A 27,097-nucleotide genomic window follows, 5' to 3' on the forward strand; every position below is an offset into this window, starting at 1 on the left:
TTGCAAAGCCGACGTTGGTATATATTTAACTTTTTTCTAGCAGTTTTCGTCTGCTGTATTGGCGCTGTATATCCTAGCATTTACTCTGCTGATGGCAGATTTTTCTTTATTAGTAACGCATTATTTTTCTTACTAATATTAATAGTTTTTTTTTAACTAATTTCTTTACAGTTTATTCCTGCGCCCTCTTCTCATGCCAACTGTTAACTCACCTCTATTTACTCGCTGTCACAGAATGAATTTAAGCATATACAACAGAACAGCTCTCTTTGTCACATTTATATACAATTTGTTGTTGTTGTTGTTGTTGTTGTTGTTGTTGTTGTTAGCAAGTGTGTTTCTCCTCATTCATTGTTGGTATACAATTATTGTTTCTGCTACCATTTTTTTGTCACTGTTATTGTTATTATTTTCGTAGCTAATATTGTTAGAACGGCCGACTCGTGTCCTGAGTACACGTAGTTTTGTTGCTGTCGTCATCATGGTTCATTATTAACGTACCTATCTAATGCACACAACGTACAATCTACATTTACAAAAATCTACACGAAATGGACAACATACGACAATTCTAAGTTTTTTTTTTTGCAATTACTGAGCTTTGCTTTGGATAGAGGCCATTGTTACTTGTCGTGTTATTGGTAGTGTTTTCGTTATTTGTTATATAGTCTGTGCCAAGCGGTAGCAGACAATGATTTCTGGTTGGCGTCACAATGAAACTGATCTAGCGCGGTTTTTCTTCTTCTAAAAAAAAGTTAATTAACATTATCGACCTAGCTAACTTTAAATTCTGGCTCAGCTGCTAATGGTCCTATAGCTCCAGTGTATACAGTAGAAAAGGCGTCATCATTCTAATGGCACCGCAGAATCTTTATAGGACATAACGACTAGCACAAACGTGATCGGAGGAACTTGTTAATCAACATAGGAATAATCATAATAATTGAACACTATGCGATGATAACCAAAATATACGTTCTTTTACACATGTTGTTTGTATACACACAAGCACAAATTTGGATGTCAAATGAAATTAGTTACACTTCCGGGCCACGCTAAATTCTTTTGTCCTTCACCAGCCCAAAGGCCAATTGTTGTCCGTGTTCCTCTAAGCCCATCCTATTTTCAAAGGGAATACGCTGATCGAAACGCTTAGCTGTGGGAGGATTATTTTAGCTGCTGAGTCAACTTGCTTATTACTTTCAACACACAGACGATAATAAGTTAACAATGATTTAACATCTTCAAATTCGAAAACTTTTGGCGAACAGGTTAATTTCGAAACCAAAATGGACGGCGACGCACATCTCAACATATATGACAACCGTAGCGATAATAAGAATTAGTACTATTATTTTTATTATTATTATTATTATAGTAGTTTTTTCCGTCTGTCGGGGTTTATATAGTTTGGAAATATCGCTACTTTCACATCTCACTGAAAAGGTGTTTACACGTTTGAGCGCGATATTCGCTCTCTAAATGTTGGAGATGCCAAATATCATGTCCACCATAGAATTTACGCAGACGCTTTACGTCTGCATTTTGCGCTTATCAGTCAATCGATGCTTTAGCTACCGCACTTGGAATACATAATAATGACAATAATAATAATAAACATGTTATCTTTACTTGCTTCATCTAAGTATTTTTATCACTGACGCACGCCTCTTGTGGCAAACGTATCGCACATGGGGTTGCACGATCTACCCCTTTTAGAGTGTCCACTATAAAATGTCACTTTTGAAGTGAAAAAAGGTCATGAATATTTCCGTCGAGTCGACGACGTACACGCATCCGCTCGATCCGTGTGTTTTTCTTCCCAAAAAAAATCGACAATCTAGATTTTCACTTTACGTTGCTGAATCTAAATAGACTATCCAGCGTTTATTCATTTAATTTTATAATCTACATACGACCCACAGAAGTGGGCCAGTTGTTTTCTTCTTGACATTTCCAGCTGCGGGACATTGTTCTATTGCCCATAATGTTTGCTTCCCGGTATCACACTTTCCAAATACATTTCGCTCCCTCCGACTTTTCTGACTATTTACCTATCATTGTCCTCCTTATTAATTAGCATTTAAACTGAGGGATAGTAGTGCTTACATATTTGATTCAGTTGTCCGGACTGATCTGGGTGGACCTGATTCGTCTTATGAAATTGCTACTTGCTTCAGAAACATATTAAATGGATAAGATAATAGATATTGATACATATATGTGATATGTCAATGCGCAATTAATCTACAGGTCAGCCCTGTCGAAGAACAGCCAATGTAGAAGCAGCGGAGCACCATTTAACACAATGCCTAAAACCACTTTTCCATGCAAACCGGCCTTATAAGATCAAGTCAGGTCAGAGTATCAGTACTCATGTGTTATCTACGATTTGTTGTGAATTAGAGATATTTTTGTCGGCCTTTTGTTGGCTTGAAATTATATTTATGTATATACGCATATATGCGCTTTAGTGTATGTACGCATTTGATACTGTTAATACAGCGTAGGTATTTACATTCTACCGGGTCAGTCAATCAATCAATTAGGCCCCCTCTTGTTTCTTGCATACCCCACCGATAGTAGCAACTATCATCAACGTCATTAATTTAATATGTTTTATCTTATCATTATTACCGTCTCATCATCGTATTGAGGTAGCCATAAGCGGCAGTACCATACAGATTCGGCTGCGACGAAGACGTTGCGGAGGCGGCAGCTGCCGCTGCCGCTGCAGCGGCGGCCGGCCCGTACTGGGCGGCGGCGGCGGCGGCGGCGGCGGCGGCAGCGGGGCTGTTGTGTGGATGTCCGCCGTGATGGTACCCAGCCACCCCACCACCATGATGGTGATGAGCGTGTTGATGGTGAGGTGGTTGATGGTGTGGGCTGTGAGATGGATGATGGTGTGCCTGTTGAACGGACGAATGAGGGTGATGCGAATGATGGTGTTGTTGCTGTTGATGGTACCAATATGCAGCGGCGGCAGCGCTCGCAGCGCTTGGAGTTCCTACCCCTTGGCCTCCGGGTACAGCAGCGTTTGTCGGTGTTCCATAATACATTGAGTGATGTGTTGGAGGTGGCGTATGTCCGTGGGGAGGCGGCCCAGCCCCAGCAGGGCTGAGTTGACCAGCAGCAACACTGGGTGGCTGATGTGGATGGGGACCGCCTTGAGATGTCACATGCCCTCCAGTTCCACTTCCCGATCCACCAGAACTACTATTTGCATGAGGATGTGAGGTACCAGTGCCTCCATGATCTATCCCTGCCGTTAGCTGATGCAGCTTCCCCAGGGCAGGCGATGATATGGCCGGGGTCACACGTCCTGAGCCTGAACCTGGCCTTCCAGGGCCACTTCCTCCGTTACCGGCTGCTATCTGCGGATGTTGATGATGCTGCTGCTGCTGCTGTTGCTGCTGTTGATGATGATGGTAGGCGAGCCATTCACGCTGTTGTTGTTGGTGTGCTAAGTGCGCGAGCTGTTGGTGCTGTTGTTCGTAGAGGGTCTGAGCTGCAGCTGCTGCGGCCACTGCCACATTGTTCAGATGCTGATGAGTATGGGGATAACCAAACGCCGGCGAGCCAAGAGTCCCAATATGACCACTGGTAGTTACTGCGGGATAAAGAGAGTGATCCTTCACATCAGCTCCAGCGCCGTAAATATGGGCGGAACGTGGCGCAGGCGGATGGCTTGGGGTATGCTGTTCTGGATGAGGAGGTGCGACAACGAGGGTCTTGCAATTACTAACCTGTGGTGGGGGGGTTGTACGCTCGTCGGGCTGAAGTAAAGCTCCTTCGGTGATTGCAAGCATCGCTTCCTTAATCGACGACGATACGGGACCGGTAATTGCCGGGCTGGCCAGTGGGGGAAGCAAGCTATCTGCGCCTGAACTTACCGATGATGTAGAATGCGTACTGAGGGAGGGTGTCACCGAAGGGGGTGCCGAGACGATCGGTGATAGGGAACGCTCGACTGACGGTATCGTCTCACTACTGGCTGGGGTTCTCGGTGGAGTTGGCACAGCCATTTCCACCGTGCGATGATGATTTTCGCTTACAGTCGCCGTAGCAGGCCGCAGTTGGTCATCGCTGGTTTTTGTGATTCGCTCATTTCCTCCATCTGCGTTAATACTTTTTTCCAGTTTATGACTTCCCACACGATTCATCAGTTCGTCCGGATTCTTGTCCTTATCTGTCTCTGTGATTTTTTTCTCAGGGGCTTGACCTTGTATACGGCCATTGACATATGGGGTTTGCAGAGATTCATTATTGTCGGACGGCAAATTATCTGTGCCGTTGTTCTGTTTGACTATATCTTTCGACTTTACACTACTATCGTCAGTTTGGTTTTGTCGCTGTGCTTCTTCACTCTCTTTAAAATGATCTCGACGGACATCATTGTCCACTTTCGAGTCACGTCGATCCTCACTGTGCGTAGTCCTTATCGAATTACTATGATCTATGACGGTGCCCGTAAAATCTGAGCGGGTTTGTTTCTGTTCTTGATGATCGAGATTATGATGAGAATCCTGTGGAGCAGCATCAGTAGCTTTCGGGTCTTTTGTAATCTCCTTCTGATTGTTATGTACTGATGCTGATCTTTTTCCACCCCGTTCATCCGTTTTCATTGGATCGGCCTGGGACCTACCATTGTTCGGATGAACAGTTTGCTGCTGTTGCTTCTCCGTGAGAGCCTCTATTGTCGTTGCCGTTGTGGCTGATTGAGGACTTAGCGAACCCCTACAAGATAAACGTTTATCTATTATTTGTTGCTCGTCGCCTTAGAAAAAAGTATTAAACGGGGTGTCGACTGAAATTTTCTTACAAAAAGAAACACAGAATCGCATGTTTTCAACACTGCATCTATATCGGACAACATAAAAAAAATCCCAAGCCTATTTATGCTATCTGCGCAATAGATGTTTCAAAAATAAGGTATTACCTGTAGTCCTTTTTTGGTGGTCTGCTCCGTTTTCGCTGGGGAGGCTCCTCGACTTCGTCTTTGTTAGCCACGCCGTTCGGGGCATTACTATTGGGTTGTTTATCACGACAATCACTTTCAAAGGTCGCAACCTGCAACCGTTGTTGTTGTTTTTGTTCCTGATGTTGCTGCTGCTGTTGTTGTTGTTCCTGTTGTTGCTGTTCCTGCTGTTCTTTTTGTTGTGGTAGTTGTTGTTGTTCGTGTTGTTCCTGTTGTTGTTCTTGTTCCTGTTGTTGTTGCCGCTGTTGTTGTTGTTGTTCCTGCTGTTCCTGTTGTTGTTTTTGTTGGTGCTCTTGTTCCTCTTGCTGTTGTTGTTGTTTACGTTGTTGTTGTTTTTGTGATTGTTCCTGTTGCTGACTTTGTTGTTTTTGTTGTTGCTGTTGTTGTTGTTGTTGATGTTGTTGTTGTTGTTGTTGTTGCTGTTGTTGTTGTTGTTCCTGTTGCCGATGTTTTTGTTTTTGTTGTTCCTGCTGCTGATGTTGTTGTTTTTGCTCCTGTTGCTGACGTTGTTGTTGTTCCTTCTGTTGTAGTTCCTGCTGTTGTTGTTGCTGCTTTTGTTGTTGTTCCTGTTGTTGTTGTTGTTGTTGCCGCTGTTGTTGCTGTTGTTGTTTCGGTTTTTGTTCGGAATTGTCGTTTTCCGTTTTAACGGCGAGCATTGACACTACGCCAGCTTTGCTTTTGCTAGTTCCATTTTTGCTTCTAGGCTCACTGATACCCTGCTGTTCGTTTAACGAAGCCGAGATCCCCTCCCCAGCTGGACGAAAACCCGTACCAGGACTATGACTGGCGGCGTTATACTGTGTAAGTGCTTGCTTTTCACAAATCGTTATCTGCAATAACGTCGCCGCTGATGGTAATTCTTCACTGGCTGTAGGCCGATTTTCGACCGGTTGAGCTCTTCGAGGGTCATCATCGTTTTTCGCCACTGTCGCCGCCATTGCCGATGATTGACTAAGTTCGCCATCAGCTGTTTCTATAGAGACTTCAGGGGGCAGTTCTAGTGACTGCCGCGTCCGTCGGCCGATGCTGGCAGCTCGCGAACGGGGCTGTTCCAAAATGTCCTGTAATTTTCAACGAACATCTTCTTGAACTCGCTCTAGCTAAATATAATGCTCAGGTAATTTGATAATCTCATTATAAAACTTACACTATCTAAATGTACTTTGTAGCATTCAATATGGTGAAAAGAATTGTATATGTTAGCGAAGTCGTCTACTTGCTTTATTCACAGGTGGAACGCCATCTGTGCTCTTCTTCCTTTGTGTTTCTTCAAGCATTCTCCTACGACTCTTTTTCGGTGGTAAACATACAGGTTTTTCGCCCGAGGGTCTTCTTTCCGGCTGTACACTAGACAAATCCCCGACCAAACCAGGTGAACTAGGTTCATCTGTGCCCTGTTCGCTAGGCCGGCCTGTCGACAGCGACGTTTGCTGCAGCGCAACGCTGATCGTGGTACTACTTCCGTCGGTGAGTGTTTCGGTGTCCTCTGATGCTGCCTTCCAGCTTTCACTTCCTTCGGCAGCTTTCGGAATTTTCGGTGATTCGCGGGGTCGAAGCGGTGTAGACGTCAATGGAGTTGTTTTTCCCACCCACACGGCTTCGAGCTGTTGCTGCTGTTGTTGATCATGGCCGCGCTGATCTTTAGGATTGTCGCAGTTGTCCTTCTGGAGTCCCTTGGGCGAGGGCACGACGAAAGAGGATATCAAGGTCTGTCTGGCCGTGCCGCCACTGTCTGCGGCTTTACCTGTCGTATTACCATTAAGAACAAAGAAGAACATAAACAAGTAGCATATAAACACTGCTAAAGCGAGCTAAAAAATATAAAGATTTAAAAGGCTTTGTCAATCAAGCAAGAAGCAAGAACTTCGTCCGCTACCTGTCATTTCACATACAAACAATAAAGAAAAACAAAACACACATAGAAAAATGCCGAATAGCCAATTATCCATGCAAAAGAAATAATAGATACCGATATGTATTTCATATATTCAAGATAAACCATTGTCCAACATCTGCACTCCATAAAACGAGTTCAAAAAGTTGTGTAAATTACTACTGGGCAAGCAAAACGTCACTTCACTATGTTTATTAAAACTTGTCACAAGATCGTGTGGCAAGAGACTAACCATTTGTTGATCTGCTTGGAGTGATGGCTCCTGTCGTTATTGCCGTTGTTATCGTCGTTGTTGTAGCAGGCAGCTCCGATTTTTCTTCGGCTCCTCCGCAGTCCTGTCTTCTTCTTCGTACCCCGGATAACATCATTGTTGTTGTTGCTGCTGCCACCGGAGTTGTTGCGGTTGTTGCTGCAACAGCTGCTGATGTTATTGTTGACGATGCTACAGTTACAGTGTCATCTTGCAGGCGGCCTGGGGCGCCCCCGGTGCGCACCGGACCTTGAACACCCTCGGCTACAGCGGTCACCGGAGTGGATGAACTTTGCGTCGTGGGGGCGCGTTGTGCCGCCTGCATGGCGGCCGCCAGAGGTCTCCTCCGTCTTCTTTTCGCCGTGCGCATCATAACGTGAATCTTCTTTTTTGTCTTATTCGTATTAGCAGAGCTTGGCGGTCGTCGGATGACCGTTGGCTTACGACTGACTTCAGTGCTTCCATCTTCTCGCCCGCCGTCGATATCACCACCTGCTGCTGTCATAACTTCTGATTCTGGCTCCGTTTCCATTTCAACAGAACAATCAACTACTTTGCCTCCGGTAGAAGTCGCTAGCGAACTTTCGATTGGTGTTTCCAAGACTGTATTATTCAGCTGCGATCGTCCGGTATTGTTTTTGCTAAAATTGTTAGGACCAAAAACACGAAACAACCGTTAATCGAAACACCTTTGTCATGGCGAATCGCGGATCTTGCGGCGTTTTTACTATCAATCGAGATGAAATACCGATCTGGTGTCCTGTCTTGAGGCTAGAACGAAAGATAAACGGAGTGCTATCTAGCAAATTTTTTATATCAAGGTAAAGCCTCTCGGCATCTGATTCCCTTACCCCTAGATGCCCGTTGTGTAAAATTACTAATTCACCATCATTTATTTATTCATCATTCATATTTTCTGATTCATCATCATTCATCTATTATATGGAGAACATTTTTCTTACGTACACGCTAAAAAAAAAAAACAGTTTCATCAGTGCGCTTAAATTGTTGCTTTACCTTTACGAATATTTTTTATAGAGATATAATACGTGTTACATGCTTAGTAGCGTCTAGCTTAGTAACTGTTTCGGTAATTTGATGCAGATGTTTGGCTTTGACCTACAAAGAAACTTAAGTCAACCTACCAAGGTCGCTTTCTAGGCCTGTCCGGAGGTGATGCGGATCCATCGTTAATACGTCGCTTCTTGCTTCGACCAGCCGTGCGTTCAGTCTCCTGTTTCACTTCTACTTTATCCTCCGTGAGGATTTCAGGACTTCCGGGGACCTCTTGAACAGTGTCCTCCTCGCCGACTCCATCATATCCAATACCCATCGAATCCTCAGCCGAATCCCCACTCATATGTTGATCTCTTTCATCTGGAAAAACCCATATAATATACAATGTTAAATCACGCCCAACAGTTGAATACACTTATTTTAATATGCTAGGGTTGACTCCAGCAACGGGCTTATCCTAGCCAAGATACCTGTATATAGAATTGTAATAAAATTTATTTAAATTACGGAACAGAATATAGTATATGCGCAATGGTGCGAATTTTTAATCCCCTCACAAAAAAAATTAGACGCCTCTTGTATAGAAGCATCTCAAACTAATGGAAAACAAAGATATATCGACCGACTTTGACCGAAACAATACAATCGCACATGGTCCTCATTGTCGTTCTTTCATGTTTTTCAGTCGATTTTTCGAAATGAATATCGCGATAATAATAACCATTGTGCGCCTGGTGTGTGTGTCGTCCTGATAGGACTGTGAGAGAATTGTTTTTTCGTAGATGTTTCCCCCTGGTCGGTGCGGACCCCTCCTCCCATCTTGGCGTCGCTAGCCGATCATAATGATGACGGCTGCCCGAGTCTTCCTCGCTGGTCGTGGCGTCTTCGGCCGCGAGAACGGGCGGCTCCTGCTCGCGCATTTGTGGGCGCCGTTTGCGGGAACCGGCCGAACTACTGCCGGTTGCAGACAGCCCTGATCGGTGAGGTCGACCTCGAGCTATTGACCATTAGTGTCAGGGTACACGCATAAGGAAAGAGAAAGAAGTTAGCAAGCAAATTCAACTGCTGATTTTCCGCATGCTACCTACTGACTTTCATGGGTACGGAACATTAAACGAGGACAGCGTTTAGAAAATTAGAAGACGTGTTCATCAACTAACGTTTAGGCGCAAGCTGTTGCTGTTTTGGTTGAAACAATCCCTTATGGGACAAATGTGCCGAAGATACGTCGCCATCCATTCCGCCTCGGTCTGAGTCGACTTCAAGATACGTAGGCTCGTCTTTCACGTCACGCTGTTGCGAGACGTTGTCTTGGAACCTACGATCTCGTCGAGGAGTCGTACGTGACTTCCTGGATCGTTCCTTCTTGCGTTGAGGTTTTGTGACTGAAGGAGACGAATCTCTCGTCGCACGGTCAGCTTGATCGGTTGTCTCATCATCCTCTTGAGGGACCACGTCCGTTTCCTTTGTGAAAAGTATAATCAGGAATTACTATTTTTATCATTTGAAGACGATCGCAATCAGCAACACCATAATCTTGAATAGATGTTAACAGGTGTAGTCGCTCTCAGTAATATCGAGAACATCGTTTGCTCAGATACATTTGCGAAAAGCAGGAACGAGAAACAAATATTGAAACCAAAAGGCTTATGCGACAAAGTGTATATACGTAACGATACTCATGTACAGCTTTTGCATCGGAACTTACCTCGCAGCTGAGCGGGTCTTCTACTTTTATGTCGCTATTTTTTCTAGCACCACCATCACCGCTCCGCCGGGACTGACGCCCAGTACCGCTGCTTCTTGATGCGCTTTTCACATCGGGACTGCTACTTGTATTGGAAGGGTCATCATCGACCGATTCCTGGTTAGGGGTGGATCATCGGTAGGTAGACAAAAGAAAACAGTCAAACTGATTTCTATGAGAAATCATATGCGGTAAAGCTAGCCAAATTCATTCACTCTATTAGTATGCTATGTGCATTATACTAATGGTTCCTCTACTCTTCTGACATAAAGTACAATATATAATAAAAGTTCAGCTTGACTTACGTCTCGTGAATTATCGAGATACTGTTGTGCCAAAGGCGATGGAGCCCATTGCAAGCATTCGGGGTGAAGCGGAAGGCGGAATTGCTTTTTTGCTTCAAGCCTTAATTTTACACAACAAAGAAAAATAACTGTTAGAAGCGTAAAGATATGTGGATGTTATTGACACAATTAAGAATACCTAGCGTAATTGCTTTGATTAGTTCTGCACTATCTTAGGTTCGAATCACAAACGGAGAAGTGTTAGGAAAGAACAGGCTATATCAGTGATAACACAGGTAATGAGCTTGATCAAAGCCATACATTATTATGGTCAAGTCAGTGTCTTACTTTTGCATGTAGTTAAGGATCACATCTGAATTAATATCAAGGTAGAATTTTCTCCTTTCCCACGAAGTTCGATCTTCGCGGATCATGCCGAGAAGGACAAGTGTGGCTGCGATGTCGTGCACGTTCAGACCTGTGTCTTGGGAAATCTGCATAATAATGATACAATATTATCCTTAATGCAAGCGTATATAGTTCACATATACCTTAACAAAACAGTGAGGAAGTAAAAAAAAAAATAATTGAACCTGTTTCACCCTTTTCAAGAAGTTTTTCCTTGCTTAAATTACAGTGCTTAGTACGGCAGTCCAACAGACCTATAGAAGCACCGGATTCCTCCATGAATTTAGTGGAGTAGATCTTTACACTAGAGGACGTCCGCGCAGACTTAGACTTGGATAGAAGTATAGTTACTCGAAAGAAGAGGTTTTACATGTACGCATTCGTTAGCCCGCCGTAAGCACCTGGTGGTCGCACGAAGCCAACTTAGTAACGCCGAAAACTACGTCATGGTAAATTTTGTTTTGTATTGTTTCGGATTGTAAAGAAAAACATTATTAATTTTATAGTTGCAAAAGCGGTTTAGTTCAGAAAAGGATTCTTCTGTTCAGTTATGTTGTTGAGATCTGCTCTACAACATACTAGCAGGTAGAAAAAAGATGCTGAAAATTCTTTAAGATGAGAAAAATGAACGATATCTCGAACGAGCAAGCAGGAATACAATGAACCGTACCTTTATTCGCCCTTCGGCTTTTGATGGCTTACAATTAGCGGCATATTTACGAATCGCGAAATTCATTTAAAAAAGGAGGGAAAATGGTTTTAGTGCATACCTTTGCAATGGTGATAGAACGGTTTTTCTGAATGAAAATCTCCTGATGCAGATACTCAAGTAGCGTACTCTTCCAGTACGCCTGGTAAGACACCCGGCCCAGATCTGACAGGGGCTTCTCCGGCGTACCCGCCAAACCTACGACACAATTGAGTTGAAGTCAATACACTTCCCTGGGAACTCCTCACGTGAATCTCTTCACAGACGCTAAGCGATAAAATATTTTGTAAGCATAAACAGCCTAAAACTAGTTTCACTAAAGGCGAGCAGGTAAAGCTTATCTAATAGTTGAAGACGGACGAAAAAGGACATTACCTTCTGTACGACTTAGCAGGTAGCTAAAGTCAATGAGGAACCTTCCATATCCTTTTCGCTGATACTGAGGCATCGTCATGATACATGACACGTTGTATCTGCGAACACAGCAGATGCCCTCCTTTAGATTTTGCTCTTGCTTCGTATTGAATAAAAGGCTCTAACTGTCCAATGCCTGACATTTTTACGTTTATTACAAATAGCTCATCCGATACGGATTATTCTAGGGAGTGCTACTAACTATTAAAGAATAACCAATTAAAGCGCATATTACTGACCTTTGCGCGCAATGTTTTTCCTTTGAAAAGTAACCAACGAGATGGGCGCCTTTTTTGTCCCACGCTGTTAGCACGTAGAACAAGAACGGTTCCACATCGTAATAAAGCGTCTTATGATCTAGGAACAGCTTCGCCAACAGACACAACTAGAACCAAACGAGACAATTTAGGTATTTTTAGGAACTTCGGGTCTTCATGCAGGCTTGCACAGCTTAATGATGGAACGTTGATCTACGCCTGATGTAGGTTTGGAGATAAAAATTCGTTCACGATTATCATCTCTATACAAAACCAATTAGTTATCGACTACATATTCGGAACATAGCTTTAATCCACCTAACAAGTACCTACGCGTACATACCTGCTGGCAGTAGATCTTGTTGGCGTGGCCGTCCACCTCGAAGACGGAAATTTCCTCGTGTCGATAAATTTCGGTACCTGGCGGATGTCGCAAAGGACATTTGCGCTGGAAATAAATAAAAAATACGTATATAAAAAAATATTAGGTGAACTATATTAGGTGGCTATAGTGCTATAATAGTGGAGAAAATGGATCCTAGCAAAAGTGCGAAAAAAAAAAATTAAATACGTACCAGATGCCGTCTAAGTGTTTCTCCGCTTTTGCAATACTTAAGACAAAATTCGCAGAGGAAAAGCTTAGGAAGTCGTGCATACTCCTGAGGGTAGGGTGACGAATACCAGGTGTCTATACAATAGCGGCCAAACTGGATCGAACCAGGACAGCTGCGAAGCGTAATACCAACAAATAAAAAGTTAAACGCCACTCCGGTAATCTAAATGCAAACGACAAATTTGTCTAACCTATGTTACATATTTCATAATTTACATAATTCATTCTCACTTTTCTAAATATATGTGTTAAAGCAATCTTTGATTTTCCAATACAGATACTATATTTAGTTATAGTTACCAAGAAGAAGATTGATTGGTATGCAATTATCAACCACAAGACTGAAGCCAAATAGTTTCCAAAATAACGTTAAGTGATAGTACAATGGAATGAATCCGACATGTAAATGTAAAACGAACCGTTGGGAGGGGTCAAGGAGATCCACGCCAATCTTCTCTTGAGCGAGTTCTTGCGCTTGGCGAAAAAGCTCGATATCTTGAGGCTGACAGCCCGGGGGCAATACAACCGGTTGCTGTGACAAACGTAAATCAGAATTATTTACGTGCGTATTTATTGCGAAGATCTTTAAATAAATCTAGGTAATAAGTGTCATAATATACTATACGATTCAAGCAACACTAGATTTAAACTCTGAATACTTAGGTATTTTCAAAGCTTTTTTTATACAGAAAGGATTAGTGCAACCCCAAAGTTAGCTATGCAGAAGCAGGAGTCGATAGGCTAGCCTCATCACACAGTGAAAAGAGATCGCTTTAACGAAAAGGCAAGTAGGAAATTCTAATAAGACTTACATCCTGCATAAGCTGCTCGACGCTATCTTCTGACGTCAGCGAGTGGTCCGTCGAAGCAGTTGATCCACACTCCGATGAAATCGATACGGCTGTAAATACAGACATAAAGGCGTTTTCAGAAATTTCGGCTGCGCGAAATATATCGGTTTATATTTGCACAGTAAATAACATAACGTACAGACATGTCTAAAAAAAACTTCAGCATAAAAAAAACTTTGTACAACGTATAAACCAAATTGAACAAGCAAATTTCAGGCAACGGTTCATTCTTGTCGATGACGATCTACGACGTTTGTGTTGCTGTAGCTTCTGCTGCTACAATTCTACACAGGCACACAACGTATCATTTTCAGATGAGGAAAAAAGAAAAAAGATAAAACAAGCGCATCAAAATAAAAACAAGAAAGAATTAAACGGCTGCATTTGCTCGAAGGGCCCCCACGACCTGATCTGATTAACACTTCTCGAAGCACAAGTCGGAAGACGCACTGCAGGCAGAGTGCTAGGTAGCTATGTATTTTACGGGAAAGGCAAGACTGACAGACCAGGCGAGAACTAAAGGGGACGCAATAAGTGTGCTGCTGCTTATGGTGGTGTCGAAGAAGCCGAAGAATGCAACAGTGAACTCGATGCTCTGCGTATGCCCACATAATCAATTGATTGTCAGTCGCTCTCGACCAGTGGCGCTTTATTACTGTTTCCAGCAAAAATCGAGTATAAACGTTGATGATTGTTATGACGATTCTCGCGAGTGTCGACGCGCAATCCGTACTTCGCTCTTCATCACTTCATTAGTATGATTATTCAGCCACAGTAGGAAACGCAAACGAAGAGAGGGATAAACGGAAAATCGAATCAAGGATGGACGAATTAACGAACGGGGGCGGGAGATGGAGAAGAAGCGCACAGTGCAGGAAATAAATGAGCGGGCTGTGGTCTTGACGCCGGGGCATTCATTGTAGGTGGTGATGGTAATGGTTTGAGTGGTAGACAGAGATGAATCGGTAACGTATTTTTCTTTGTGTGCTATCTCCACCTAAACCAGATCAGTAGATAGTCAGCTATTCCTGCACGATTGCAGACAGCTAACGACACCGATCATTATCACCGACCGGCGGCATCCAGGCGGCGGGTCGAGCAGGCGAGTTTTCGAGCCAACAAACGACCTTTGCTTTACAAGCCAACGGGCGAACGAACGCAACGGCAAAACATAACGCAAAATAGCAGCATGGCTACTGCAGCTGTACAGATTAATCCGCAGTGATTACGGAGGAGGAGAACAGATGTGAAGGAAACGAAGATGTGACGGAGCCTCGTGCTGGCATTAGCAGCAGCGGGCAACGCGAGAAGCAACGACGACAAAAAAAAACGCCGAACGATGACAAAAACTGATCTTCAGGCCGCAAGGGTACTCTAAATACAGCAGTCACAGGGTGATGGTCTCCGATAAGGTGGTGACTCGGATATATGGTACAAGTTGAACGCGTAAATAATTGTTATGTGTGGAAGGTGTAATGCTACACATTTTTAAATAATAACCCGATGCGGTAATAGTTGCACTTGTTCTAGGTTATGTCACTATAATTTCAAACATAATAAAGCAAGTCGAAGAATATTCACATATACACTCTCCTAAAAGCGCTTTCGGTGCTCGAATCACCACCTCAGCGGAATAGCGGAAGGGAAAACGAGATGTATCCGCAACAGTTGAGGAAGGGCTGAAAAGAAGGTGAAGGACTTTTCTCAAACAAAACGGTGACTCCTCTTAAAGGATTAAATTACCCTTCTGTAAGCGAGCCGCTGAAGCTTTGCTCTGAACTTTCTTCTTGTTGTTATTGTTTCCTTTGCGCGGCTCGTCGCCAGAGCTTACGCCATTATCGGCGTATTCCACTGGTTCAACCATCTTGGCATGCTTAGTCTTTTTCTCATTACCCATTCGCTTTCCTAGCGATTTTTTACCGGAACTGTTTTCACTGGCTTTCTTCTTATATTTGTTGTTAGAAGAAGATCTTTTAGTAGATGCAGGAATTTCAGGATCTCTGGCCTTCTTAGGCCTTATTCGACGGCACTCCCATGCTTTATGATTATGGTTGTTGGCTATTACCATCTGTTCCGCTACCTGTCTCTGTGCAGTGCTGCTGCTGCTGCTGCTGCTTTTATCACTGGTTTTTGCCCGCTTCGCCTTCACCTTAAATTTTTCGTTTGTTTCGGCTTTAATTTCACCGCACAGTTCACCCGCATCGATATCTCCGCCGGTGGCGCTCCCGCTATCGGTAGCTGACGACACCGACGTTTCTTGGTCGTCGTCGTTGTTTTCATCCTGGTCCTCATCTATGCCCACTAATGAGCTCTCAGCCGATTCGTATCTATCATTGTGATTACCCCCAAAATCAGCCAGTGGAACGGCTGGCTTTACAAGGACAGGGTCATCTTCTTTAAAATCTTTCTTCTGCTCTACGTCATGTTCGCCACCTGATTGTTTTGAATTCCTGATATCTTTCTGTTGTTGAGTGGCAATCGCATTGGCATTTGCCCTAACTTTCACTCGCGTGGGTTTGACCACCTCGTGACTATGGGCTTTGGTCATATAGGAATCGTGGTGAATAACTTTTTTTACGTCGTCACCACTATGGCCCTCAACCTTTTCGGTGTCACCTTTGCAGCCATCTTCATCGCCACTGACCTTGCGCCGCTTTGGCGGTTTACGCTTGTCAGTTGGCGTAAAGAACTTGGAAAGGCCGTCACTGAGTTCAACAGTGAGTTTTAAGGGGCCCTTCCTTTTCAGGCTAACCTCTGAGCAATCGCAATTGCTAGTCCCATTGGCCGTAGTACAATTGACTGATGTCGATGGTGCGCAAAAAATGTCAGCTTCAATCGAGACTGAATTCATAGCACTCCTCAGAATAGTTAAACTCTTAGGCGGCATGGACTTCCTAAACTTCAAGGCCTGCCAGTGGCTTTTGTGGCGTTGTAGGTGCGGTTTCTCATTTACAGCAGCAATTGTACTGCTGCCTTTGAATTTTTCACCATTACCATTATTAGTATGCTTGTCATCGTCGTGATTTTGTTGTGTATGCCGTTTATCTGCCTTAGCACCTTTAGGTGGCACTTTGCTGCTCTTCGAGATCAGGCCAGTTGAGCCTGTATCGTCGTCTGCAAGCGCCAAAGAACACATGATAGACAAATTTCAAGCTGTGGCTAGCTTACGGTGTATGAAGGCTGCGATTGCATTTGCTTTATAATTGTTATTTTGGAATTGAGTTATTTACGTGCGTACGTCATGTCCCTGTGATATGAATAAACTCAAAACAATGTTGCTATGCTCCTCCAGCTTTTAGTTGGATCTTTGTCTAGGACCTTTTAAAGATAACTGTGTTATTGACAGGAGAAAAGATTACTCAATTCAGTTCATACCGTTCTTGCGGCGATTCACAGTTCCTCCCTGATCACCGGATACTTTCGGTCGAACCTTCAGCTTGCCGGTAGCCTTCACAGCAACCTGTCCCCAAATAAGCAATAGTCTTAATTACAATTTCTACAATTATAGGTATTCAATTATATACAAATAGAACAACGGAGAGTTTTATAGATCGCCTTTTCGTTCAAATCAAAACAGGTTGGTTTGGACTAGGGATCTATCACTCATTCGGACCCGACATTCAAAGTATCAAATTTGAGTCATCCCAATACCTTGTGGAGTCGTTGTTTGGTGTCCACATTTTTGACTTTTCGCGACGCGGAAGCACCCCCGAGCTGTTTACGTGCGTTTTTATGTTTGATTTTCATGGCCAACGAGTTAACAAGCGTACGCGCCTTATGCTTTGCACTCGATGCCACACACCTGTCGAAAAAACGAACAGTATTAACTGAAACATATTTAATAAACACTTTTGTGGTGTTTTTAATATTTTTCACAACCGGGAAGCTAATTTCTAATAAACTGATTGTTCATTTTTTTATTGTCGTTTACCTTCGTACTCGAGCTTCTACATTCTAAATTCGTTTGAAAAACGTCAACAGAAAAAGAGGCTTCTCTATAGTACTTTTATTCTACATAACACTTGAAGAAAAGCAAGCAAACAAAAAAATGCGCTTACTTTTTACATCTGAAAGTAGCTTTGGCGTTCGTTTGTTTTTTTGAGGGACTACGTTGGTTGGTCGTTAGACGTCCGCCCTGTTGTCCTACACAACGAAGATGACAAAGCGAATCACAGCAGTCACAATAGAGAAGCTCGGACGCCTTCACCGCGGCGGATCCCGGGTTCTGGCACACCAGGCAACGCTTACATTGAGAACATTCCCATCGACGACCTGTTACACATTGCTGGGCAATCTAAATTTGATAAAGGAAAGCAAATATTGCAGAAATCTATATGTAGATGCACTCCTGCTCTCAGTCCGCTTACAACCACCGATTTTTAAAACATCCTATCGACTAAACGCCGGGAATCATTACCAGTTATGCTGAAAGCAATGTAGGTCAAGTACAAATCTGTACGATATGTGCAGTGTATGCACCTGATGTCACATAGAATTGGATACGATCTGCCAACCAATCTGTTTACATATAATGATGCCTACACTTCCAGCTAATGAGCTTCGCGAAAGCGGAGGAGATGCAAAAATAAGCTGAGAGTCATACAAAGACTTATCTTAGGAAATGCTTCGGCGACTAGAATATTTGTTGGCATAAGTGGATAACATCTAATTTCTCAACATATTTAAAAAAAAAGGCAGAATATGTTTAAATAATAAATAGAACAGATATTACATGATGTAGATCTATTTTGTCTCTAAATAAAGAATGAGTTTCGAAAAACACACGATAATCTATGACATACCTCACCGAGTTTAAAGCAAGCAGCGTGTCCTGCAAAGCCACACTGAGAGCAGACGCACATACGCGATCTCTGGTCGTGCTCACCGCAGGTTGCACACTCCAGTTCCCCACAATCCGTTAATGAAGAGGCTGCAATGATCGTTAACATTTAATTAGGCAAGTTGTTCCTGTTCTATAGTTAAAAGTCGATGAATATTCTTTTCGAAGCTGTGCCAACTTGATTTGAAGTCACGAGACGTACTTAGCCTTTGTTGCGGCGATTTTAGCTGCTGGGATAGAGGTGAGCCAAACGGCGAGATAGCTTTTAGAGGTGAGCTCGGGTTCTGCGATTCCTGATGGATTGTTGGAAGGCCGTACGTCTGATTGTTGTATCTATAAAGGCAAAATGATCAACAGTATCACCATCATCGTCTTTTTTGGCTCTACAATAATTGCCCACCATATAGAGGGCAGTCATAATCCAATATGTTATGTATAAACAGCTATGGAACAGCACTTAGAAGAAGGTGGCTGTTCACTTTAGTTGGACCGCACCGTGTTGCGGCAAACCATACGCAGTGATACTATGATACTAACCTGACAAGGCGCTTTTTCAGTGTCCCTTTCTTTGCCGCAAGTCGTAATCGGTTCAGGAGTTGGGAGGGGCTCATGTCAAGAAGCGTATACTGGCGCTTGATGAACTTTTGTAGACTCACTAATGACGCTGGCTCACCAAGAGACAAGAGGACCTGTAAAGGAATCAAACAGTGGATGCACAAAATAAGTACGATCATATAGACTTCCGCCGCTATGACGGTCACATTATAGAATTTTCACCACAACCGCATAATTAGCAGTTGCGACCAAGAAAAGGTAGTGACGTCAGGTGATCTGACTGGATTTTTAATAGAAACTTGTGTCATCGAACCTGCTCCATAACGTTGAGTAGGTTTGTGCCGCGGTGTATAGCGGCAGCTGCATCTTCTTCCGTCTGGCTGGGTGAGGCGCTGCCCTTGTGAGGACGATGCGAGCCACTTTTTGAAGAGGACGTGCTTTTCCGTCGGGGAATCGGGCTTCCGGCGCTTTCATTCAGGCGATAGCACCGCCCGCCCGGCCCCTCTACCTGCAGGGACAATCACAACGAGACACAAGATCCCGTTATTGCGGAAGATGACGCTCAATAGTGGCAGATGTTAATCATCTTTACTGCATGCAGTAGCCGCGTGCAAAGGAACATTATCTAGAGCGAAATTTTTCTAAACTCTTCCGCGAATGTAACGACGTTATGTTACTTTACTGAAGTACTACCCATTAGATCGCCGGCGTTAATGCCGTTGTAGTCTACATAATAGAGGACGGCTATATTGGGAAACCTACGGTTCATTTTCATCAGCCTCAAACAGGACTGCTTTTAAAATGTCTATGGTTTATTGTGAAAGAAATACGTGTCTGAGAAAAAAATTCTCTTGAAAAATAATGCGCATGAAAATGTTTTTTAAGCCAAGCTGCCAACTTTCGCAGTCCAATAGTTTCCGAAAATAATTTCCATCGTTTGAAGATCTCGGAACTTGTTCAGTAGTAATCGAGAATATGGAACTCTAAAGCGTTTATCGATAACGTGAATCATCAAGGCAGCATCCGCCGACGGCAGGTGGTAAATAACGCCGACGCAGTATTTACTCTCGGATATTGAAATAGGAGCTTAGAAATGGACAACAGAAGGCGACGAGAAAGGTGGTGATCCGATTAAGCTTATTGGGATCTGACATTAGAAAATGACCGGCATTCTTTGAAATCACTATACCCGTACTCGTGGTATTAAATTTGTAGAACTTCGTTACAAAATACAAAGGTATTATGCCGCGAAGGGAAGCCAGCATGCATCGCTTACCCGCGTTATCTTTCCTTCATTGGATGCCTGCTCCAGATAAAGGGTGATTTGGTGGGGAGGCACCCCGTGAAATGTCTCTATAATATGCTGTATACGCTCTTCGGAGGGTCGCTGTTTGTGGCCCTTTATCTTCCGGATGGCGGACTCCACTAGCGAGTACAGGTCAGAGCCCCCCATACTCTTATACTATCGCGGGGGTCTGAAAGGATAAAGATGATAGATATGTGGGTTAAGCCGTTTCGTCAAACTACGTTTACTAAGAACAGCGCATATCAGTAGTCGTCAATCAGCCAATGATATTTCTTCTTTTCATACTCTTCAAAGTGGCAACGTGGCTTGAGGATATAACATTCCTTGATCTTCAAACAGGCGTCACCACACGGAGGCGATACACATGTTTAAACACCAGTGCGTTGCCTTCGTTAAACCATTTAGAGGCGATTCAGGATGTTGAGGGCAATTTGACTTACAATTCACGCGCTTTCATAGGTCTATACTGTATAGATTGTGGCATCGCAAAGCGCGCTACTGCCGGTATTACTAATCAGAACTGTATAATGTCCAAACGCTTCTATAACGACTTTATTCATACAAAACTACAAATTCGGATAGAACACAAGAATCGAAAGCACCGTTACGCACGTCAATCAAATAGAATCGCTGAAAATGAATTGACATGTCTGCCATCGGCAATTATAATTTTACACAACAGTTTTGTCTATTATTCAGGCTAGTGTCGTCAACTCTAACTAAGCCAGCCAACCAGCCAGCCAGCCAGCTGATAAAATAAATATACTCAAAAAACATGCTGCACTTAAAATGGTTGGACATGTTCCAGAATATTTACTAGGCTTAACTTTTATTGACTGCAACACAAAAACAAACCTACAACAAACGTCTATCTTATCCAGCTACCCATTCGCCCATACAAATTATGCGAACATTTCTCAACAAAAGAAAAAAACAAATAAATATTTCTGTCATAAACATTTATGATAACAAACTTCTATTATATCTAAATCTGATTAGTTCTTAATGACTGTTAATTATTATTAATTACGAGCGCAGTTCAGTTATCACTTGAACCGAAACCAATTAATACTATGTAAGTTGGCGTATACAATTCTGACATATGGCATACCTTTTATTTATTTATTAATTACGTTAATTTATTGATTAATATTTTGTTTACTACGATTTTGCGCTGTTCTGCATTTAAATTGCTGTACTCCATATCCTAAGGAACGAGAGAAGGATTAGTTATCATCATCTGAAAAACGTTTCGCAAATATTTCGGTTGTCATTTAAGTTACGGTGTTTTCATAGGAGACAAATGTCCAAATTGAACATGAGTACTTGAGCTTAAAAAGCTTGAGTTTGAAATGCTTAATAAAGAAACAAATGCTTAATATTTAAATTCTTTGTAAAATAGGATCATAGAATTTTAGAGACTTCAATTTTTCATGAAGCTTTGGATTTCACAATGTTTTTAGTCAGTCATTTTCATGTCTATGGGGAACTTTAGCCTCACCTCGTACTTATAGTTCATTGAACTTCCTTTTAACGATAGTTACACAATGCATTTTGAGACTGCAGACCGGTAGAGACCAGTCTTATACATATACGTATATATATATATATATATATATATATATATATATATATATATAGAGAGAGAGAGAGAGAGATCATCGTAGTACGACATATTCGCATTAATCAAATTCATCGAACGAAGCTACGAAGTATCAAACTGCAGGTGAAACCTACACATCTCGGTATACACATATCATCACTGTGGCTTAACTTTTAGACCTATAAATCGTAACATGATAAATTGGAGCCTCTGTCACTCATCAATTTGGTTCACTAGCTTACTTAGCTGTTACATAATGATGCATTTATCCTATGTATATATATATATATATATATATATATATATATATATTCGTGTGTTTATAGAGGACATTGCGACATCAGGAACAATTATTAGCCCTTTTTGACAATATTTTCTTTAGCATGGAACAAATCAATATTTCTCAATTTTTTTCACGATCTTCCAGTAAAATTCCACGATTTTATGCTCAAGCTATTAGCATTGACCAGAGTGAACTAAAAACTGAAATTAACAGTGTCTATAATATGTCAAAATTAATAGACGAAACGAAAATCACGCGGTTCCTTCATATTTAGGCAAAAGTAATTGAGTTTATTAATAGCAATTGATTATCTTAACGAATCGAGTTGTATGCTCTAACAGATAAACCGTTGTTTGCTGAAGCTGAAATTTCTCGGGTGGATCACCCGCGCCAAACTGAGAAAAAAAGAGATCATTTTCATTGTTAGACGAAAACCGCTTAGTCAAGCATCTTCTTTTTTAAATGAACAAATAATAGAATCTTATGTCGCTTAATTGAATATATACTATAGTCATTAGACAATAGTGTGTGCTTATATGGAAGAAGACAGCATAGGTCTATCACTTAGATTGTATATAGCCCCTTGTTTTTGAAGATGGGCAATTGCTATAATTATCCTAAAGGTTCTTCAGCATCTACACAGTTGCTGTACAAACTTTTCCGATACTAAACATAGGATTGAGTCTGCTCGTTAGGGCAGTCAGGGGGTTTGTCGTTAGCACGCCTATGACAACTCGCAGGAGTTATCAGAGAGACAAGTCCCTCAAATACAAGTCGCCTTCGTTGTTGCGATCTTAAACGATGTGCATATTTCGATGTTGTTAAAAGCGTTCCGCATGTTTGCCAACGCGCATTGGTAGGTTGAGCTGACAAGTTTACGGTAAAGCTTCATCAATCGCACATAATGTGATACAGTGGTACTACGCATGCATCGACCAAAGAAGACGTGAAATGTGATTTATTTGTATATGTATATATATATATCATAAGCTGCATGAGGCACAAGACACATTTCAAATGGCCTTTTAGGAATTATCGTAAAATAAGCTATATCGTACCTCTCTTCCGTAACATAACCCTAAATTTAACCACATTATAATACTATACTTGAGTACCTTATGGGATTGGTAAACGGCTTTTTGTTACCCCAGAAAAAAACTGGTGTACGAGCTGCTATTGCAGTAGATTCTACGTATGTCAGACTTCACGTAATGAAAAACTAACATGCGACTAAGAGCATCGTGTTTAAAAAAAGAGATATGCCGGTTGTCCAATATTTGACATGTTTTATCATAATCAATATATTCTTTTTAAAAAATTCATGTTTCCATTAGAACATATTTTGAGCACTGCTCAGTTTCCTTTACGAAGAAAAAGGACAATAGGCCTTGTATGTACTGTGCGCGGGAATACACTTATACAGATTGAATAAAGCTCTGCATAAAACTCAGGGAATTAATGATATGTACTATCGCTAAAGAGTTTCTTTTGATATAAACACTGCTACGCAGTAAGTCGTGCTCTCCATACGAAAATAGAGTTTTATTAGATCCTTTTGGTTGGGCCTTTTCTATCGGCTAGGCAAGGCATACGTGCTGTTGCCGTCAAAACCCTGCACACTATTTAAACAGCTCAAATTTGTTTATACGGCAAAAGATCTGATGCGTTTCACTTGTGTACTCTTCCTTTGCGGGAACCTAATCTTTATGAGTTAATTCCGTTTTACGCACTCGAAACTAATCAGTGAATTTACCAGGTAGCCGGCGCGCCAATCAACGGTCAAAATTGGGTTCTACGCGACGGTTGACTAGCGGTTAAGCGCCCAGTGGCGGGAAACTTGAAGCAGGTCGTTAAAGGCTTTTTCTTTTTCCGTCGAGCTGTATCATGCGGCCTTGTAACACAAATCAGATCAAACGAATTGCCTCTGGCGCGTGATAGTGTAACGAACTTATGTGAGTAATTCAACTTCGAGTGCATACTCGTCGAGATTACAACTAATTTCATGATTTACGACAACGTTGAGCTACTTTATTGTTAATTTATGACTAGGTTTTGGAAGCTGCTCAACAACAGTAGCTTCTATGGAAGGCGTTTTGTATTTCACACAATCTAGTTCCCAAACCACAATAACCGTATGCATTGCTTAAGCTTTTAGCTAGCCAGCAAAACTATCTCGCCTAATTCTGACGGAAACCACCGATCATGGCTAGTTTGTTTGTAAGTAAGCACAACGTAAACTCTACACGATTTCCGCAGGCATAACCTTCTGGAAGCAATCACGATAAATTGTACTGACTCAACGAATGCAATTGTGCACCATCAACTGCTAAATCTCTACGGATGGGACCTTTGTTGTGTTATGGTTATTACCAGTTTCTGCGTCACTCGGGGCATACGACGATCATGGTCTACGACCGGTTTATGATGATATTAATAGGCAGCCGTCTGCACTACCACGGATTCTTTGGCACCTTCGGCAATCCTTCATAGCGCCAGTTGAAAACTGCGGCTCGGAAGCGGTACAAAGCAGCAGGAACACAATGGCGTTGTTCGACGTGTTCAGAATCGCACAAATGCGACTTTGTCTAGGCAAGGCGGGATCGGCACGACAGCCGTGCGTGCAGGACCCGTTAGTCTTCAATGCACGACACTCACTACCACTGCGGTGACATGACCACGACCGTATCCACTACTATTATCAACAGAGCACCAGCATTGGCTGTTGCACTCGGGGCGACGACGGCACACAGCACGATCCGTTGGTGTTATTATTTCGACTACTGGTTGGCCTTCATTTCTTTTTGTTGTCGTTCACGAGCAAAATGGTGGCGAAATTCGGTTCACAAATAAACATACATACATATAGCAGTAATAGTACTACTGTTACTAGTGGCACGGACGTAGAGAGTCGACACTCGTCGGTTATAGCGTTATTCAGTGCTGCGCCTGTGCGATAGCTAATAGTCACAGGCCAATGTTATGTTGTTGTGCTCGCCAGCGACCACTGCCCGTTCGGTCGATTCGTCTACGTCCCCACTGGCAGCGAGTACGGCGGCGGCGGGGCCGTTGGCCCCAGGCCTGCTGTTGTTACCTGTTACTCACTGACGAGGGGAGACAGTGTTAGGTGCAGCGGCTGCCGTAGCAGTCGTCACAGCAGAACCACCAGCAGTAGCAGTACTCGTAGTGCTACAGCTGCTGCTGCAGCTGCTACTGTAATACTACGACGATGACGACGACGACGACGACGACGACGACGATTCCTCTGCAAATAATCTGTTCAGCTCAAGCTAAACGGCCTCATAAGGCTGAGATGGTTATACAGTTGTTTCAGCAGCCCGGACGCCAGTCAACAACTGCACACAGTGTGGAGCCCTACAAAAAACGGCCTCAAGCGTCCAGGAACTAACCGGGAACACCGAACAGGGGTCTAGGGAGGGCGATTCTAAACAACGCAGTTCAGTTCAGTGGTCACCAGTACAGCGGGGCAGGACAGCACAGTGGGCCGACACAGTGGTCGGTGGGTCGATGGACGGCAATCCCCACGGTCACTGCTGCTGCCGCTACTGCAGCGGCGGCCTGCCTTTACAATCACAAATAACACCTTCAACAGCAATGGAGCAGCCGCTGTTTCGGCAGCAACAGCACCAGATGCGGCAGCAGCATCAGCGTCGTCATTCGAACTGTTGTTGTTATTGTGTTTTTTGACGATACAGACATGGGAAAGAACGGCTCTCCGAATGGATGCATGTTTTGGCGGGTTATTCCACTGCACGGCAACTGCTGCTGCTGCTGCTGCTGCTACTGAGAATGGAAACCAAGGCTGAGCCCGGGCCAGCCGTTACTTGATTGGAGAGCCATTACCAAAGGCCGCAGTTACCTTGAATCACCATCATAGGTAACGGCGTAGATTTGGTTCTGAAAGCAAAAGCGGGTAGATTTTTCCCGCGACAATTCAGCTGATTCGTTCATGACCGCAAGCTTTGGAAAATGCGCGGGAAAAAGCGAATATTTTGGCGCATGGCGAATGCTTTGTCATTCTCACGAACGAAAATGTCATTCTTAATTCGTATACAGTGACTGCATAAAACATATCCCGACAACTATATCGTTGCAATAGATAAATTTGTTTAGCCCGAAGTTAGGACCTTCGCTGATAGTTCAAGCTTCATTTCGAATTGAAAGTTGCATTGATAAACTGAAATAGAATGGTGTACGTTATAGCTACTCCGTGAGAGAGAAACGAGCCACTTTTTCTTTTGTTTCGAACATAATAAAAACTTTTTTTATAAGGCTTAAGACGGCGTAATTCAACATAGCATTAAATGTAAGTTCAATGCTTTGCCATAAAAGATAGCTTATGACATAGACTTTTTTCAAACGAATACTTAAGGTATTGTATTTATATGTGTTGTAAGAAATTAGAGCATTATCTTTCGTTTATTCTCCTAAATAATTTTTCCGATGATTTTATATTATATTCAAATAAAGCCGCCTAATAAAGTTTTTCACGCCTTTCTTCACCGGAATACACATGTGGAACCGGCAGCCTCGATTTACCACTCGAATTTTGTGGGGCTTGTGTTTATCGATGTAGTCTTACGCGGATAAAAAATTTATTGTTGTTGTTGTTGTTGCTATTATTATTAAATTCACATTTTTTGTAATAAGCTCAAGTCCTTAAATAAATTCAAGAATTGCATGCGATTCTTCTAGCTACTTTTATTCGATGTTATAGTGAAAAGAGGCGTGATTAGCAAAAGTAAACCCTTTTTAATTCTACAGAGCTACCATAGAACTAATCTGTGGCAATACTACAAAGGAAACATTATTTCTTATTATTATTATTATTACTTCGAGAAGAGGCTAATAGATTTTCTATAAAAACGCAAATATTAGAACGAGTACTCAGATGGATCGAAGCAAAGGCCATCAAAAATAAGGAAAGCCTTTTTTCAAAGACTTTGCATAAATAGTTTTCCTACGATTCAGCATATCACATAATTAGTTAACTCATCATGTTTTTGTTATTGAACAACAATGTTGTTCTATAAAGTTGTTTTTGGTCACTGTTCTGCGGCAAATTATTTT

At 42.6% G+C, this 27,097-nt stretch overlaps 1 protein-coding gene across 2 annotated transcripts; it reads right to left on the reverse strand.

The window, feature by feature from the left end:
* On the reverse strand, positions 1-26,995 carry LOC111260549 (uncharacterized). Of its 2 annotated transcripts, XM_086968385.1 has the most exons (26): positions 24,380-26,995; positions 20,094-20,292; positions 19,131-19,325; positions 18,800-18,951; positions 18,465-18,595; positions 18,225-18,352; positions 17,481-17,716; positions 17,074-17,224; positions 16,798-16,882; positions 13,384-13,472; positions 12,991-13,103; positions 12,534-12,684; positions 12,302-12,406; positions 11,941-12,086; positions 11,663-11,760; positions 11,349-11,485; positions 10,519-10,664; positions 10,192-10,291; positions 9,848-10,003; positions 9,300-9,603; positions 8,861-9,136; positions 8,268-8,499; positions 7,105-7,763; positions 6,199-6,722; positions 4,940-6,039; positions 1-4,737 (listed from the first exon to the last, which is right to left on the reverse strand). In XM_086968385.1, exons 2-26 carry the CDS (start codon positions 20,268-20,270, stop codon positions 2,634-2,636), a joined length of 7,695 nt encoding a protein of 2,564 aa, XP_086824511.1. In that variant the 5' UTR covers positions 20,271-20,292; positions 24,380-26,995; the 3' UTR covers positions 1-2,633. The 2 variants fall into 2 exon arrangements, with proteins under 2 accessions (XP_086824511.1, XP_086824512.1); XM_086968386.1 differs by lacking the exon at positions 8,861-9,136.
* Positions 26,996-27,097: the final 102 nt, after the last annotated feature.

Source organism: Varroa jacobsoni, unplaced genomic scaffold (assembly GCF_002532875.2).
Source record: "Varroa jacobsoni isolate VJ856 unplaced genomic scaffold, vjacob_1.0 scaffold_451, whole genome shotgun sequence".
NCBI classification, from domain to species: Eukaryota; Metazoa; Arthropoda; class Arachnida; order Mesostigmata; family Varroidae; genus Varroa; species Varroa jacobsoni.